This window comes from Cynocephalus volans, chromosome 17 (genome assembly GCF_027409185.1).
Source record: "Cynocephalus volans isolate mCynVol1 chromosome 17, mCynVol1.pri, whole genome shotgun sequence".
NCBI lineage: Eukaryota > Metazoa > Chordata > Mammalia > Dermoptera > Cynocephalidae > Cynocephalus > Cynocephalus volans.
Window position 1 is genome coordinate 2,483,438 of NC_084476.1, and position 14,953 is coordinate 2,498,390.

Here is a 14,953-nt window from a genome sequence, read left to right on the forward strand (position 1 = left end):
AGGGTCTATCCTGCTAAGCCCAAGGCCTCAGACCCCACCTTCAAGGAGTGGAAGGGCCACCCGGGAGATGTCCGTGTTCTGAGCACACAGGGGGTGACTGGGGCCTTGTGGAGGCCTCAGTGGTGTGCAGGTTGTGGGGAGCTCCTGGGCCTTGTCTGGTTGAGAGTGCAGCTCTGGGCTGGGCACATGATTGAGGCCTGCCCTGGTCAGCCTCGCGCTGACCTACTTGGGAGGAGGCCCACGAGGGCCGGTCCCTGCACCAGGCATGTGAGCAGTGTTCAGTGAATAGTAGGGGTTGATTCTGCTGAACCTTACACCAAGTAGAATGTGCAGGTGAAGACTTGGGGTGGGGAGAGATGACGCTGTGGGGGTGGATGGCCAAGGACACAGGGAGCATCAGATAATACACGGGGGTGGCATTTTCTGTAGACAGCAGTCACACCACTGGTACCTCCTCTAAAAACATTCATGGGTCTGGACCTCTGACATCCCCAGGAGGTCTGTCATGAATGGAGCCTGTGTTGTCAGTGTGCATGGACTTCACCAGTCAGTGACAGTAGGCCCTTCTCTGTTAGGCCGAGGGCCACCTCCCCACGTCTTCATCTCCTGCGGCACTCTCCTTTAGAGACAACGCCAGGAAAACCCCTGCCCCTGTGGAGTCCTTTAGAGACGTTTAGTGGACTGATCCTCATCTGCTAATGTCTGTACACTTACGTGTGCAAAAATCTGGACAGCGGGTGCTTGAGGTTTCGGTGTTTTTTTTAAAGATAAATCTGCTCTTTGAGAATTCATAAGCAAACAGTTTTCCCTTCATTTACTGAGAAGCCGCAGTCCTGACTTTTATGCTTTCCGATGAAAACTGGTAATGTAGGTCTTGTGTAGAAGCCCCGTAGAGGTAGTGTATCTGCCTCATGGGGCTAGGGCACAAAGGACAGGCCTCGCTGTGAAATGGGAAGGAGGGGACAAGGAGGGTCTCCCCCAAGGGTAGGTGGGCTCTCATCTCACTGCAGTGCCCTTCAGGAAACTCGGTGGTGCTTTCCACTCTGGAGTTATTTTCCTTGCCCTGTACTGGAACTGGATCAATTGAATGAATGGCCCCTGCCTTGCAGACAGTTAAGCTTCACTTATTTATTTTGTTTATTTAAAAAATAGTATTCATTGAAAGTATCAGATGTGCAAACAGATTAGAAGTGTAGGTGTGAGGATGGAAGGCTACCCTGCCGTAAGGACAGCAGTTCACATCTCCAGGCTCTCCCGAGCGTTTACGTGCCCCACACAGAGGAGATGAAGCGGGAGCGAGCATCCCACCGGGCATGTGGCCGAGCGCCTGGCTGCGGTTCACAAGCACAAACCCTGCCCTCATGGTGCCCATGGTTGGCTTGTGCAGAGATATAAGGATACCGGCATCAGACGGTAACATCGTATTTCACTGAGCCTAAGGTGTCCGTAATTTTTTCACACACCATCTTTTGTGCCACCAAGAAAGGAAAATTAAGAAAGAGAAATGCTGCCAATGAATGCCATGCCATTCATCTCAAGATGTTCTGATTCTCAAGATGTTAAAATGCGGGGGGCGGGGTGGGGCATGTTTCAGATCAAGGCAAGCACACGGGGCTGCTGGAGAAGACAGCAGAGAGGAGTGAGGCACCGCCGTCCTGGGCTGGGTCCTCCCTGCGGTGGGATGCAGGAAAGCAAGCCTGTGAGCTCTCGAGTCTCAGAGCAGGTGGCAGTAGGGTTTGGCTGGCAGCACGCCACATTCCTGCCCCACTGTGCGAGTCTGTCTCCAGCACAGGGCCCGGTCTTGGGCTGCTGGCCATGTGCTGGTGCACAGGGGGCTTGAGTGGGGTTCTCAGGGATACAGGCTTGGAACTTCTGTGGGCCTGGCGGGTGTGACATGCACTGTCCGTGGTTTCCCTGTGTTTCCTGGCTGCCATGGAGGTTGCAGTCTTTTTTAGCAAAAGGCGAAAGATTTATACGATCTGAAGAGAAACCAGAGTGTATCTTTTTTAATGTTTGTGGACCCGACATGCTTCTTTTTCTGTGAGATTCCAGTTCATTTCCTGGCCCGTTTCTAATTGGGTTGCTTTAACTGGGTGGATCTTTGTCTTATTGACTCATAGAAATTCTTTAAATAATCTAGACGTGATTTTTTTCATTATGTGAGCAGCGGATAAGCCAAGTTGTGGCTTTTTAAAACTGTCATTTTTGGTGTTTGAAATACAACACACATCTCTTTGTGCTTTTTGATTGGCATGCTGCCGATTAAAAATGGAGTTGAGCATATTTCCTTCTCTCTGTTGGTCTTCTGTAAATGTGTGTGCAGTGTTTTGTCTGTTTTTTTGCTGTTGTCTTTTTTTTTTTTTTTTTTTTTTTTTTGTCCTTTTTGTGACCGGTAAGGGGATCTCAACCGTTGGCTTGGTGTTGTCAGCACCACGCTCACCCAGTGAGCCAACCGGCCATCCCTATATAGGATCCGAACCTGTGGCCTTGTTGTTCTCAGCACCACACTCTCCCGAGTGAGCCATGGGCCGGCCCTGAGGTGTCTGTCTTTTCTAATTAATATACAGAAGATAAATTTTTGAAAAGTAAGATACAGAAAATATAAACATCTTGTCCCATTCTGTAGCTTTTTACTCTCTTTATGTAGTCTTGTGATAAACAGAAGTTTTTAAGATTTATATGGCCAAATTATCAATGTTCTTATTATTAGAGTTTAAGAAACCTTCTCTACCGCAAGGTCACGAAGGTATTTTTGAAATTAACTTCTAAGCCTTTCTCGTTTTGCTTTCGTGTGTTGGTCTGTCATGCACCTGGAGTTAGCTTTTGTGGCTGGTGTGTTAGGTACAAGTTCACACCGAGTTTTTTCTCTATGGCGATTCAGTGATCCCAGAGCCATTTTTTGGATATACTGTTCTTTCCCTGCTGTTCAGCAGTGCCATCTCTGCTGTGACTGTGTCTCTGTACTTCAATTCTAGTTTATTGGCCTCAGGAGGGCAGAGTAATGCTCTCCCCGTCCCCCTGAGATGACTGTGTCCTAATCTCCAGATGTTTGGTTATGTGGCAAAGGGGAATTAAGTTTGAAGATGGAATTAAGGTGGCTAATCAGGTGACATAGGTTAGCCCAGATTATCCACCTGAGCCTGATGTAATCACAATGTCCTTAAAAGTATAAGAGGGATACAGGAGAGAGTCAGAGAAAGACACAGGAAAGGCTCAGAGAGACATGGCTGCCAGCTTTGAAGACGGAAGGACGAGCCCCGAGCCAAGGGATGCAGGCACCCCTAGAAGCTGAAGGAGGCAGGAAAGAGTCTCCAGAAAGGTGTGAGCCCTGCCAACACCTCCATCTCAGCCCAGTGACATCTGTGTTGGACATCTGATCTACAGAACTATAAAAAATGTATAGTGTTTGAAGCCACTAAGTTTGTGGCAATTCGTCACAGCAGCAATGGGAAACTACTAGTCAGTCACCTTGTCTGTCTGTGCAACACCAGGACACAGTCTTAAGTCCTATAGCTTGACAGTAAGATTTGACAACTGGTAGACCAGCTGCTTCCATCACGAATGTCTTGGACGTTTTTGGTCCCTGGCGTATCAGGTTCTACCCAACTACCTGCCCTCCAGCAGTTGAGACTTTGTTTGGGATTGCGCTGAATCTATAGTTGAATTTAGAGAGATTTGACATCTTCATAATATTGGGTCTTTGATCCACAAACATGGTGTAACTCCAGTTACTGAACTCTCAAAGTTCACAAAACATTTTGTAGTTGTCTCAGTAGAGGTCTAACACTCTACTGTGAGATTTATTGCCAGGTAGTTTGTGTTTTTTATGTTACTGTGAATAATACGTTCTCTTTAATTTCATATTCTGATTGTTTGCAGCTGGCATATAGAAAGATGCAAATGATTTTTGCCAAATGTGTATGCAGCAATCTTGCTGAACTCTAATTCTAGCAGTTTGCCTGTAGATTCATCATTTAGACTTTATGTTAACATTCTGTGAAGAGATGATTTTGTCCCTTGTTTGTGATCATTAAGCCTTTTGTTTATTTCTGTCGGTCCATTGGCGAGGTGTCCGGTCGAGCCCAGACTGCCCAGCAGCAGCGGTGCTGGGGCTTCCTTCTCTCGTTCCCAGTCCCGGGAGCGCTGGTGGCATTTTACTGTGAAGGAGGATGTTTGCTTTGTGTTTTTATCAGATTAAGGAGATTCCCTTCTTTTCTCGGTATGCTAAAAGTTATGTTGAATTTTAACAAATTTTTTAATGTATCTTTGAAATGATCATATCTGTTTTTTTCTTCTTTATTCTATTAATGTAGTGAACTCGTTGATTTTCTGATGTTAGACTAACCTGTATTCCTGGGACAAACCCAACTTGGTCACGATGGATGGTCCTTTTTATATATGTTGGATTTAGTCTCCTGATGTTTTACTAGTATTTGTCATGAGATGTCGTGCCTTATAATATTTTTCTTGAATACAGTTCTTTTCAGGCTTTGGATCAAAATTATGACAGCAACACAAAATAATTTGGAAAGTATGCCACCTTTTTCTCTTCTCTAGAAGAATTTGTGCCAGTTCAGAATTATTTGTTCCTGGATTTATGATAGAATTCACTAGGGATTCTGTATTAGTTTGCTAATTTTCTAGGGTTGCTATAACAAAGCAACACACATTGGTGGCTTGATTTTCTCATAGTCCGGAGGCTGGAAGCCCGAGATCAAGGTGTTGTCAGGGCTGGTTCCTTCTGAGGCCCCTCTCCTTGGCTTGCAGGCGGCGTCTTCTCCCTGAGTCCTCACGCTGTCTTCCTGCTGTGTGTCTGTGTTCTGATCTCTATTTCTTATAAAGGACACCAGTCAGATGGGATTAGGACCTCATTTTCCCTTAATTAATTCTGTGAAGGTCCTATCTTCAAAGACAGTCACACTCTGAGGTCCTGGGGGTCAGGGCTTCTACATATGAGTTTTGGGGGGACGCAGTTCATCCCATAACAGATGTGGTGCGTGTGTCAAATTTCTTCTACTTGGAGAGTCGACGTTTCCAAAGGCAGACTGACCTTGCGTGATTTCTTCCCATTTTTGTATTATAAAGTATTTGAAACTGCCCAAGGAATAGAGTAGCATGTATTAGATATGAAACAAAGTAATAAAATGAATAACCATGATCTAACACTCACCTTAAGAAATACCATTTTATCACAGGCTTCTAGAGATAGAAGGATTCACAAAGATCCAGTCCATTTCCCTCATCTCATAAAGGACTTTTGTCTGTCACTCGCTAAGTCCACGTAACTTGGTAGGTTTGAGTTTCTCCTGATCATGTCTAAGTGTGTAACTTGGATCTGTTTGCACCTCAGTGTGCTCATCTGTAGAACGGGGTTGCAAAGCTGGTTCGAGATGGACCGCTTACCAGCTAGTCTGAGTCTGGGGAGACAGAACGCTCCACGTACAAGTTACCTGAAGCAGGTTCACCCCTTACAGAGAGACAGCGAGGCACAGAAGGAGCCTGGATTCACTGCAAGCCAGTCCCCCAGTACTTGGGAAAGCTGCCTGAGGAGGATGGAGTTTCATCTTTGTCTCCCCCACTTGCACTGTAGCTGAGCGACTCCAGGAGGCAGCTGCCCTGGGTTTTACACCCCGGGGCAATATGACATGCGGGGCTGAAGTGCTACCTGTCAGGTGTGGTGCCGTTTGTAAACACCCCTCCACAGGCAGTTTCAGTGTGGCAGGAGCACAGCATTAGGGACAGTTCCCTCACATGCCACCCTGCAGATGCAACAGAAAGGACCCAGGAGCATGGGCAGTGGCCATGTCATAAAATCACCAAGTGAGGGATTTGAGTGTTTATGGTTTTTACTTTGATATATGTGATTGTAAGTTACAACATCTAATTTATAATGAAGTTAGGGCAGGAAGACCCTTCCCTACCCTGGTGAGGCCTAGAAAGGCCAAGCAGGGGCCTCTGAGCCACGAGGTGGGGGAGTTGGCCAGGCAAGCAGGTAGAACGGGGGCTCTGTGTGGCAAGGCGCTAGAGGAAGTTTCTGGAGGGTGCTGCTGTTCTGGGGCTGCCCAGGGTCAGGCAGGAGCAGCCCCTTGAGCTCTTCAGCCTCCTTGGCATTGTGGCCACCAGAGTGGGGGTAGGGGGATGGGACAGTGGCAAGGGGAGAATGCAGTGCTTGGAGGGGACCAGAAAAGCTGTGGGAGGCGTGGGGAGGCAGTGGCATTGTGAGCCGTGGCAGGGATCAGAGGAGGCGAGACAGGGTCAGCTCTGGACACAGAACGACTGAGCCGGGCAGACCCAGGGAGGAGGCCGGGTGGGGTGGAGCACAGAGTGCCCCTGCCAGTGCTGCTGTGAGAGGCAGAGGAGTCCGGGTGCCCCAGGCTGGGGGTGGGGACAGATCAGCCTGGACGTGCGGCATCCGAGGAGCCCACATGGCAGCCACATGGAGCGGGCAGGTGGGTGCCCAGACCTGGGCAGGGGTGGGCTTCTGGAGGGTTGATGGGGGACAGCACCCTGGAAACTTCGACATTGGGGGGTTTTATGGGGGAGAACCAGCGAGGCTGGTGTGGACTCTTGAGGGTGGGGGTGGCCAGTGGTGGGGAGTGAAGTGAGAACCAGCAGTGTCCCATGGGCACAGCGGCTGGGAATCAGCCTGATGGGGACACTTTGGGGAGGGGGGCACAGGTGGAAGGTGGGAGAAGCTCAGCCCAGCAGAGGAGACGGAAGGGCAGGGTCTAGGGAATGTGGGGGACTGGGGCTGGGCAGCAGTCATGGGCAGGTGGGGAAGGACAGTTGGGGAGGAGGGGAAGCAGCAGGATTGGGGAACACTGCAGGGCCATCTGGACTCGCTCCTGGACATGCCTGGCCCTTGGCAAGCAGGGGATGTCCAACCAGGCAGGCACAAGTGCACAGCCACAGGGCAGGGAGTGTAGGAGGTGGCAGGAGAAGAACTGCAGAGGCCAGCCCGGCAGGAGGCGGTGGAGCAGAGGGGGAATGTCAGGGGTCAAGGAGCTACCAAGGGCAAATCTAATGGATGTCAGGTCACCTAGGATAATGGCAGGATGGGGCCAGGGGAGTGGGGTGGTGGTGAATAGAGCATGTGGAGGGGCGAGAACTGAGAGAAAGACAGAGACAGGGAATCCAGGTGGGGAGGAGGCACCGAGGGGAGGGACTCGGTGTGGGGGATGAGCCAAGGGTGAGGGTGAGTCCTCTGGGTCCAGGGAAGGGCTGGGCGGGTGCTCCAATCCCAGGGTGGGTGCAGAACTCTGGGGGCGGGGCTGAGGTTTGGGCGGTGCCTGGGAGGTCAAGCTGCTATCAGGTCCCCTGGGTTTTGGCCCCTCAGAGATGCTGTCTTCTGGGGTGGGCTGCAAATTGCGGGGCAGTGAACAGAGTGCATGAATCGGGGGCTCAGCATGACTCTGCTCCATGTCCCGTGGCCCCTCTGCTGTCTGTCCTTGGCAGCGCCCAGCCTGCGGTGAGTAAGAACAGCCAGGCTCAGGCAGGTGGAGGGACTGGGCTGGCACGCAGCTCCTCGGTCCTGCCCGGTTTCCTCGACGGCAGGGAATCTCTTGCCCAGTGGTGGCAACGCCTCCATGATCTCGAGGACCCCGCGCCTTCCCAGCCCACCTGCTCTCCATCCTCTGCCTGCACAAGGTGGTGGCCTTCGGAGCCCAGGCCTCGGACACAGCTGTCTCAGTGGCTGCAGGGCAGAGGCATGGCTCTGGGGGGCTGTACCTCAGTTTCTCTACTGAATGAGGGACACATGCTCCCAGGCAGCTGAATTGCCCACCTGCTGCCGGCACCTTCAAGTGGGTGCCCACCTGGAGGAACGCTGCCTGGCCATGTCCTGTGCAATGCCTTCCCGGGGCCCTTTGCCCAGCCTCACCACTCAGAGAGCTCCAAGGCGCATCCTGCGGAGGGTCCCGGCCTGGGGGTGGGGGAAGGGTGCCCCTTCCTCTTACTCTAATCTTGTGCGAAGCTGGAGAACCCCTTGGAAGATGGGGCTGGGGCCTTTCTGGTCTGAACTCTGATGGTGGGCAGGTGCCTTAGTTTCCTCACTGAAGAAGTGCACGCCTGCCCTGTAGTCCTTTGATAGGGTCCCTGTGTCCACTAGGGAGGGGACACCCTTGCCATGCCAAGGACGACTGCCTTGTTTTATGATCAGATGTCAAGGTGGCAGTGACCAGGAGACCCCAGAGGCCCACTTGCAAGCTGCCACTTGGGGGTACCCAGAGGTGCCCACAAAGTGCCCCATGGGCATGGATGGCTACTCTCCCCCAAGGACCCCTGGGCTCTGGGCCAGGGCTGGGGCTGACAGATATTGCCATTCCCAGCTCAGGGCTTTACAACTAGGGCAAGGTAAGGACACCAGACACATCATAGGCTCATGTGTGAGAGATGGAGCTGCAGGTCAGGAAGACAGGCTGCGGGATAGATGTCCAGCCCCCATCTGCAGGTGGAGTGTCCTTGAGTCTCTTGAGACTACCCCTGCAACCCCAAAGCCTGGGGTACCCAAGGTTCCTGCTGATGTCACCAGGGATGAAAGTGGTTCTGGCCAGCCCCCCAGGGCCTTTGGCTCTGAATTCAGGCTGCCCACACAGGAGACCTGGGAACATATGGGGAGGTGCTCCCCCCAGCCCCTGCTTTGGAGGCTCAGCCAAGCCCCCCCCATGTCCCAGACCCTGTATGGCAAGCTCCCTACAGGGTGGGCGGGGGCCAGGTCCTGGACTTGGAGCAATTCAGGCCTGCAGCTTTGGACCTCAGTGTGCTGTCCCAACTGCACCTGTCAGACCCCTGCCCAGGCCTGTGGCAGCTTCCTTCCCCCAGGACATCACCAATTTAAAAAGAAAACGATAAGACTCTTCTTTTAAGATGTAACCACCCACTGCAATGTGTGCAGCTTCTGAGAATCTGACTTGAATTTGAACCTTGAAAGGAAAAAGTTTCCTTTGCGGTCACTGAGACCTGAACCATGGCTGGGGTTAAAAGTCAATGAATGTCTGGGGGTGGTGTGGGATGGTGTGTTCCTTGTTTTTTCTGGTAGAGGCCAACTGGGGGGCTTGATATAAAATCACATGCCATTTGGGATATGCTAAAAACCCTTCAGCCTGACACACATTGGGCGTGATGGGGTGGGGATGGAGCAGGATGGAGCTACTTACTGCTGCTGGGGCTGGGGGCTGTGTGCAGTCATTAACTCTTGATAGTTTTGGGTCTTGTTTTTTTTAATCCACTGTTAGTCTCTGTCTTTTAATAGCTGTATTTAGACCATTTACATTTAATGTGATTATTGGTTTACTTGGATTAACATCTATCATACCTGTGACTTTTCTATTCATATCTTCCCCTTTTTCTGTCTTCCCTGGACTTAATTCTGCATTTTATGATTCCACATCCTTCCCTCTCTCAGCATAGCTATTTTACTTCTTTATATTATTTTAGTGATTGCCCTAGAGTTTGCAGTATACACTTATAACAAAGCCCACTTGCAGATAATGCTGGGTTATGTAGGTGGCTCCCAACCAAAGACTCCCAGCTCCTCCTGCCTACACCAACAGCATCGCTGTCAGTCACCCAAACACTGTAGAAATTGTTATTCTGAGCAAATAATTTCTGTTAGAACAATTAGGAATAAGGAAAATAAAAGGTTTCTCACTAATTTTATGTGCTTCAAAAATTCTGCAAAGCATTTAAAAATTCTTTAGCTCATTCTGGGCAGTGATAACTTCTGGCATTCAGTTCTGCAACCCCTGCTCAGATCCTCCTTCACTTAGCACTTGTTGAGAGCATCTGCTGGGAGCCTTTTGGGGCAGCAGGATAAGAGGACAGGGGAGCAGGGGCCCACCTCGGTGCCACATCTGTGCAAGCCAGTGGTGTTGGTAAATGGAGCCAGGACAACCAGAGAGGCACCCCCAGGCACCCCTAAGCCTGGAGATGAAGGCAGAGGTGGAGCACAGAAGGGTCTGGTGCTGCAGGCAGTTGTTCTTGGGTTGGCGACTGACATCTCATGGTACATAGACCTGCTTGGTTCCAGACTCCTAGTCCCGAGCCTTGCCCTTGGGATGATTCATGAGCCACTGGGCGCCAGATGCACCCATAGCATTCTGGGGCTCCGCATCTGCGGTGGTTAGTGAAGGTCTATAGGATGCTCGCTGCCTCCTTCAGTGTCCAGAGCTGGACCTGATGTGGTTGCCTCCGGCCTGCAGGAGGAGGTGCCTGTCCCTCCCTCTTCACTGCCAGAGTTCATGAAAATGCTGCAGATGTGCAGGACAGAGCAGAACTCTGCTGTTCAGGGACCCAAAGGTGCCCACCCGGCCCTTCCTGGGTAGTGATTCCCTGGACCTCCCTGCAGGATTCCTCTCACCCTCAGTGAGGCTCAAATGCTAGACAGCCCCCCAGCATCTCAGCACTGGAGCTATCCTAAAGGAGTCCGGGAATGCCGCCCATGTCCCAAGTCAATCCCAAACATAAGTCAGGTGATTTCTCCCAACATGCCTCCCAGAGATGCCACCTCTTCTCAGTGTGGGGCTCACAGGGCTGTGGTCCCACCCAGATGGAGCCAAAGGTGGCTCTCCCGTCCCTCTGATCCCCGCAACTGGGCAGGGTTTCCTCTACCCTCCCGCTTCCTGCAGGTGGCTGTGCAGCCCTTCTTCCCTCAGGGAGCTGGGCATGGCTGCCAGGAAAGGTGGCCCAGGGCACTGAGCACCCCCTACCTGGGTGAGGCAGGCTCAGGCCCTTTCTGCTGCAGAGCAATGGCAGGGGAGGGAACCCAGGGAACCACTGATAGACCCCAGCCCAGCTGGGGTGGGCATATCCACCTTGGCCATTGTCAACTGCCTGCCACTCCAAGGCCTCCTGAATCTGCACAGCCCCTTCCTGACTGCCCATGTCCAGCTCTGTCCCTAGTAGGCCCTCACTGAGGGCTTGTGGGCACTGTTGGAGCAGGAGGGTCCCAGGACAGGTCTGGAGTAGGGGGACAAGCTGGATGTGTGACCAGGGCATGTCCCACCCCCCAGGGCAGGCCCCTCTAGCAGCAGTTGTTTGCCCTGTTGTTGGGGAGGGGCTGCACCTGGGCTGTTTGGTCCTTTTCCTTCACCCCAGGCTCTTGGGGTACCCCAAATGAACACAGGCGAGGTGCACACACCTTTCTGGGCAGCCCTGCCTCCCGGTGAGGGGGTCCCCAACAGCTGTTGGTCTAGATGAGTTGTGCACACAAGTGGGCTTCACTGTGGGTAGGTCCTGGGGTCTCCAAGCCCACCCCAGCACACCCAGGCACAGGGAGAGACCGAAGAGCAGCTCACCAGGGAGCCCTCCTGGGCACTGGGCACCTCGCCCTCAGGCCAGGCTGCCAGGACTCGGTCACCCAACGGCCACATAGGATTTGTCTCCTGCATTTTGGAAGGGCCAGGCAGAGGCACCAGAGATTACCAGTGAGGTCGGGATTGGGTGGGGACCACAGCAGGCATTTCTAACCCTTCAAGCTGGGTGGCTGGGAGGGGTGGGCCCCAGGTGTCCTTTGGACACAGGGCCAGAGCCTTGAAGCCACGTGCGGGACGCCTCATGACTGGTCCTTGTATCTAGAGAGTGCACCCATTTAATAGACGCTTCCAGCACTGACGAGCCGGCGACGGGGAACGGGGCGGCTCCTGGAGGATGCCCCCGGCACAGCGCCCAGCGTCTCCCACCAGGAAGGTTCTCGAGAGCCTGAGGGTGGTGGCTGCAGCCCGAGGCTGCGTTGTGCTTCAAGGAACAAGTGTTCAGAAAATGAGGCTTTGTGTGCAAAGGGTAAGGACGGCCCATGGGACTGCATGGTTGGCCTGATGTCCCCCACTGTGGCTGGAAAGGCTCAGTGTAAAAATAGAGGGACGACATCTTCCGATTCCATTCCATGAAGTCACCGGCTGCAGGACCCTCCGGGATTCTGCTGGCAGCCCCTCCCCCCTCACACCCGGGGGCTGCAGGGCGTCCAAGACCCTCCTCCGCTTTTAGGTTCCTTTTGAGGGACTTAGGCAGCCAAGACCCCTCACCCAGCCCCTGCACAGGTCTGCAGCGTCCACCCCACAGAGCAGACACCCGTGGCCCAGCTCAGCCCGGGAGCCACACGGGGCCCCGGGTGGGCTAAGTGTTGGCCTGTGGCCACAGGACACCACCACAGTGGGCGCCCTTCCCTCCGGTGACCACTGCGCCAGGCAGCTGGGACCCCCCTGCTTCTCAGCCAGGCCCAGGTCACGAGTTGCGGTATATTTGTGTAAAGAGACATGGATCAAATAGATTTGTAAAAATAGGTTAAAAAGTGCTTCCCGCCAGCTTTCAGCGGTGCCGGGGGTGGTCTCGTCCCTCACCCGGTGTGAGGGTCTCCTCTCTGGGGTCGAGTCTCTGGAGCCACTGAGAGTGGCGTGAGGCTACCCCCGGCCAAGCCAGCAGGACCATGTCCCCACACACCCCTGACATCCTCCTGGGGGCGCAGACTGTCCAGTGGCCTGGGCCCCTGCGGGGTTGGCTCAGAGCTGTGTTTCGTCGCGGGTCTCGGGGTTGCAGGATGACAGCTTGTTGCTGCAGCTGCTCTTGGGGTTCTGGGTGCTGCCGGCCACATGGGCCAGGGGATCAGAGCGGATGAGATACCTGTGGGGGGAGGGGACCCTGACGCAGGCATGGCCGGGCAGCCTCCGCCCAGACCTCCCTGAGTGGCGCCGCTGTGATGTTCTCAGGGCTCATCATCTTCCCGCCGGTGCCCAGGTGAGCCCTGGGCAGGGGAGGGGCAGGTGCATACTCACACGATGTCATTGGGCTCCAGCCTCGTGTCGGGTGGGGGGTTGATGAGGACGTAGGAGAAGGTGTTCTGGTGATCATTCATCTCGTCTGGAAAGACACAGCAGGTGAGTGTCACCACCCAGCCCTGGGCTTCTCAGCTCTGCAGGGTCCCAAGGAGCCAGGGGCTCTGGGATGAGCGGAGGATCTTCTGCCTGAGTCCCTCACCCCGGTGCACCACCCAGGCCGGTCCTGCCTGACGCCTGTCCCCACCCCTCCCTGCAATGGGCAGGAGTCAGCCATGAGGGACAGCTGGGCACTGGCTCTTGCTTAGCCTGAGCAGCTGGCATCAGGCAGCATCTCACCCATGGGGTGGCCCTGAGCCTACCTGCACCCACCTAACACCTGCATGAACTCAAACACCGGTACATACCTCCTGCACACACAAATGTACACCTGCACATGCCGGTATACACCCGCACACATGGGCGCATGTTCATATACACCTACACATACCTCACATACCCGGACACACCTGCACACAACTACACACACCCACAACTCCCCAGCACACATACCAACACACCCACACACACCTACACACAACTGTGCACACAGCTGCGCACACTGAGGACATACCCACACTGATAGAGTGTGGATGTGTTGTCCCCGCCAAAACTTGTGTAAATCTGATCTCCAACGTTGCAGTGTTGGGAGCTGTTTGAGTCATGGGGGCAGGTCCCTCATGAACGGATTAATGCTCTCCCTAGGTGGGGGAGTAATGAGTGAGTTCTCGCTCTATTAGATCCCGAGAGACAGCTGGTTGTTTAAAAGACCCCGGCACCTCCCCTTTCTCTCTCTTGCTTCCTCTCGCCATGTGATCTGCTTGTACCCACCGCTGCCTGCTGCTTTCTGTCATGAGTAGAAGCAGCCTGAGGCCCGCACCAGATGCAGCTGTCCCAGAATCATAAGCAAATAAACTTCTGTTCCTTATAAATTACCCAGTCTCAGGTATTCTGTCATAGCAACACAAAATGGACTAAGACACACACACCCACGCCTAAACACACCTGTCCACACACCTATACACACTGAGGACATACCCACACACCCACATACACGCCTACATACCTGCACACACTTTCAGACACACCTGCATACACCTACACACTCCTAAAATCCTGCACACACCTTCACACCCACATACCACGCACAGCTACGTAGACCACGCACATACCTGAACACACCTGCACGCACACCTGTCCTGTGCCCTCCAGAGCCTGCTCAGGCTTGTCCTCCAGTCTCTGGGGCCTGGGCTCCCCAAGCTCCGTTGTTTGCTGTGGACTCAAGTCCCGAGTGGCCATCAGCCCTGAGCGCCCACCAAGCTCCTCCCTTGTGAATAGAGCCCTCTGCCTTGGCCTCGCCGCTGCCCGTCATGGGAGATAGCCCAGTGTCTGGCTCATGGGGGTGACAAGGGCTCTGGAGAAGCATCTGGTCATTTCACAGATGTCTCCCCTTGGCTGGCAGGACACCCGGCCAAATACAGAAACAGTGAGCCATCATCCCGGCTGAGTTCACAACAGAGAACTGAAGGGCTCATGGCCTCAGTTTACCTATCTGATGATGTTTAAAGTCACCTCCTGGACTCATGTTCCAGGGCTCCAAGGACAGACAGAGCATCTGGGGGGTCCCAATCCTTGCAGCCTCTGCCCCCAGCCCCTCCCACCTCCTTTTCTCTGCACTGCCACCCTCCTCTCCCTCCCTGGGACTGCACCTGCCATGTGGCCACCAAAAAAGAAATGGGATTTTCTGTGAAGCCAGGGAAGCTGCAGGTGGGCCAGCCAGGCCAGGTGGGAGTGCGGGGCATCTCGTCTCTCTAAGCCAGCTTCACAGCTGCCTCTGCTCTGGACCAGTGTGCGTCCAGGTGACAGAGGGCACAGGATGGGACTTACGGCCAGGACACCCGCTGTGCCTCAGACATGTCGCCCCTGGGGTGGTCTGGCCCCTCTGCCCGGCCCCTCCATCTTCACCCCACGGCCAGGGTCTTCCTAGCCCTGCAGACCCGCCTTCCACCTCTCCCAGCCTGGGACATCAGGCCCCGCAGCCCCGACCCAGGGTGCAGCTCCCCAACCTGAGCCTCAGCTTCCTCCTCTATGATGTGGGGGTAACTGCCTCCCTGTGAGGTGGCTGCGAGCGAGTGCTTGTGCTCTTG

General features: G+C 53.8%; 1 protein-coding gene across 14 annotated transcripts in view; it reads right to left on the reverse strand.

Annotated features, from left to right (window-relative positions):
* Window positions 1-12,219: 12,219 nt before the first annotated feature.
* Window positions 12,220-14,953, reverse strand: part of KCNT1 (potassium sodium-activated channel subfamily T member 1) — a 44,254-nt gene continuing 41,520 nt past the window's right edge. For all 14 annotated transcript variants that reach the window (XM_063081711.1, XM_063081714.1, XM_063081712.1 and 11 more), the window contains 2 exons: window positions 12,768-12,852; window positions 12,220-12,615 (listed from right to left, as the gene is read on the reverse strand). In XM_063081711.1, coding sequence (XP_062937781.1) covers window positions 12,495-12,615; window positions 12,768-12,852 — 206 coding nt within the window. In that variant the 3' untranslated portion in view covers window positions 12,220-12,494. The remainder of the gene's footprint in view (window positions 12,616-12,767; window positions 12,853-14,953) is intronic.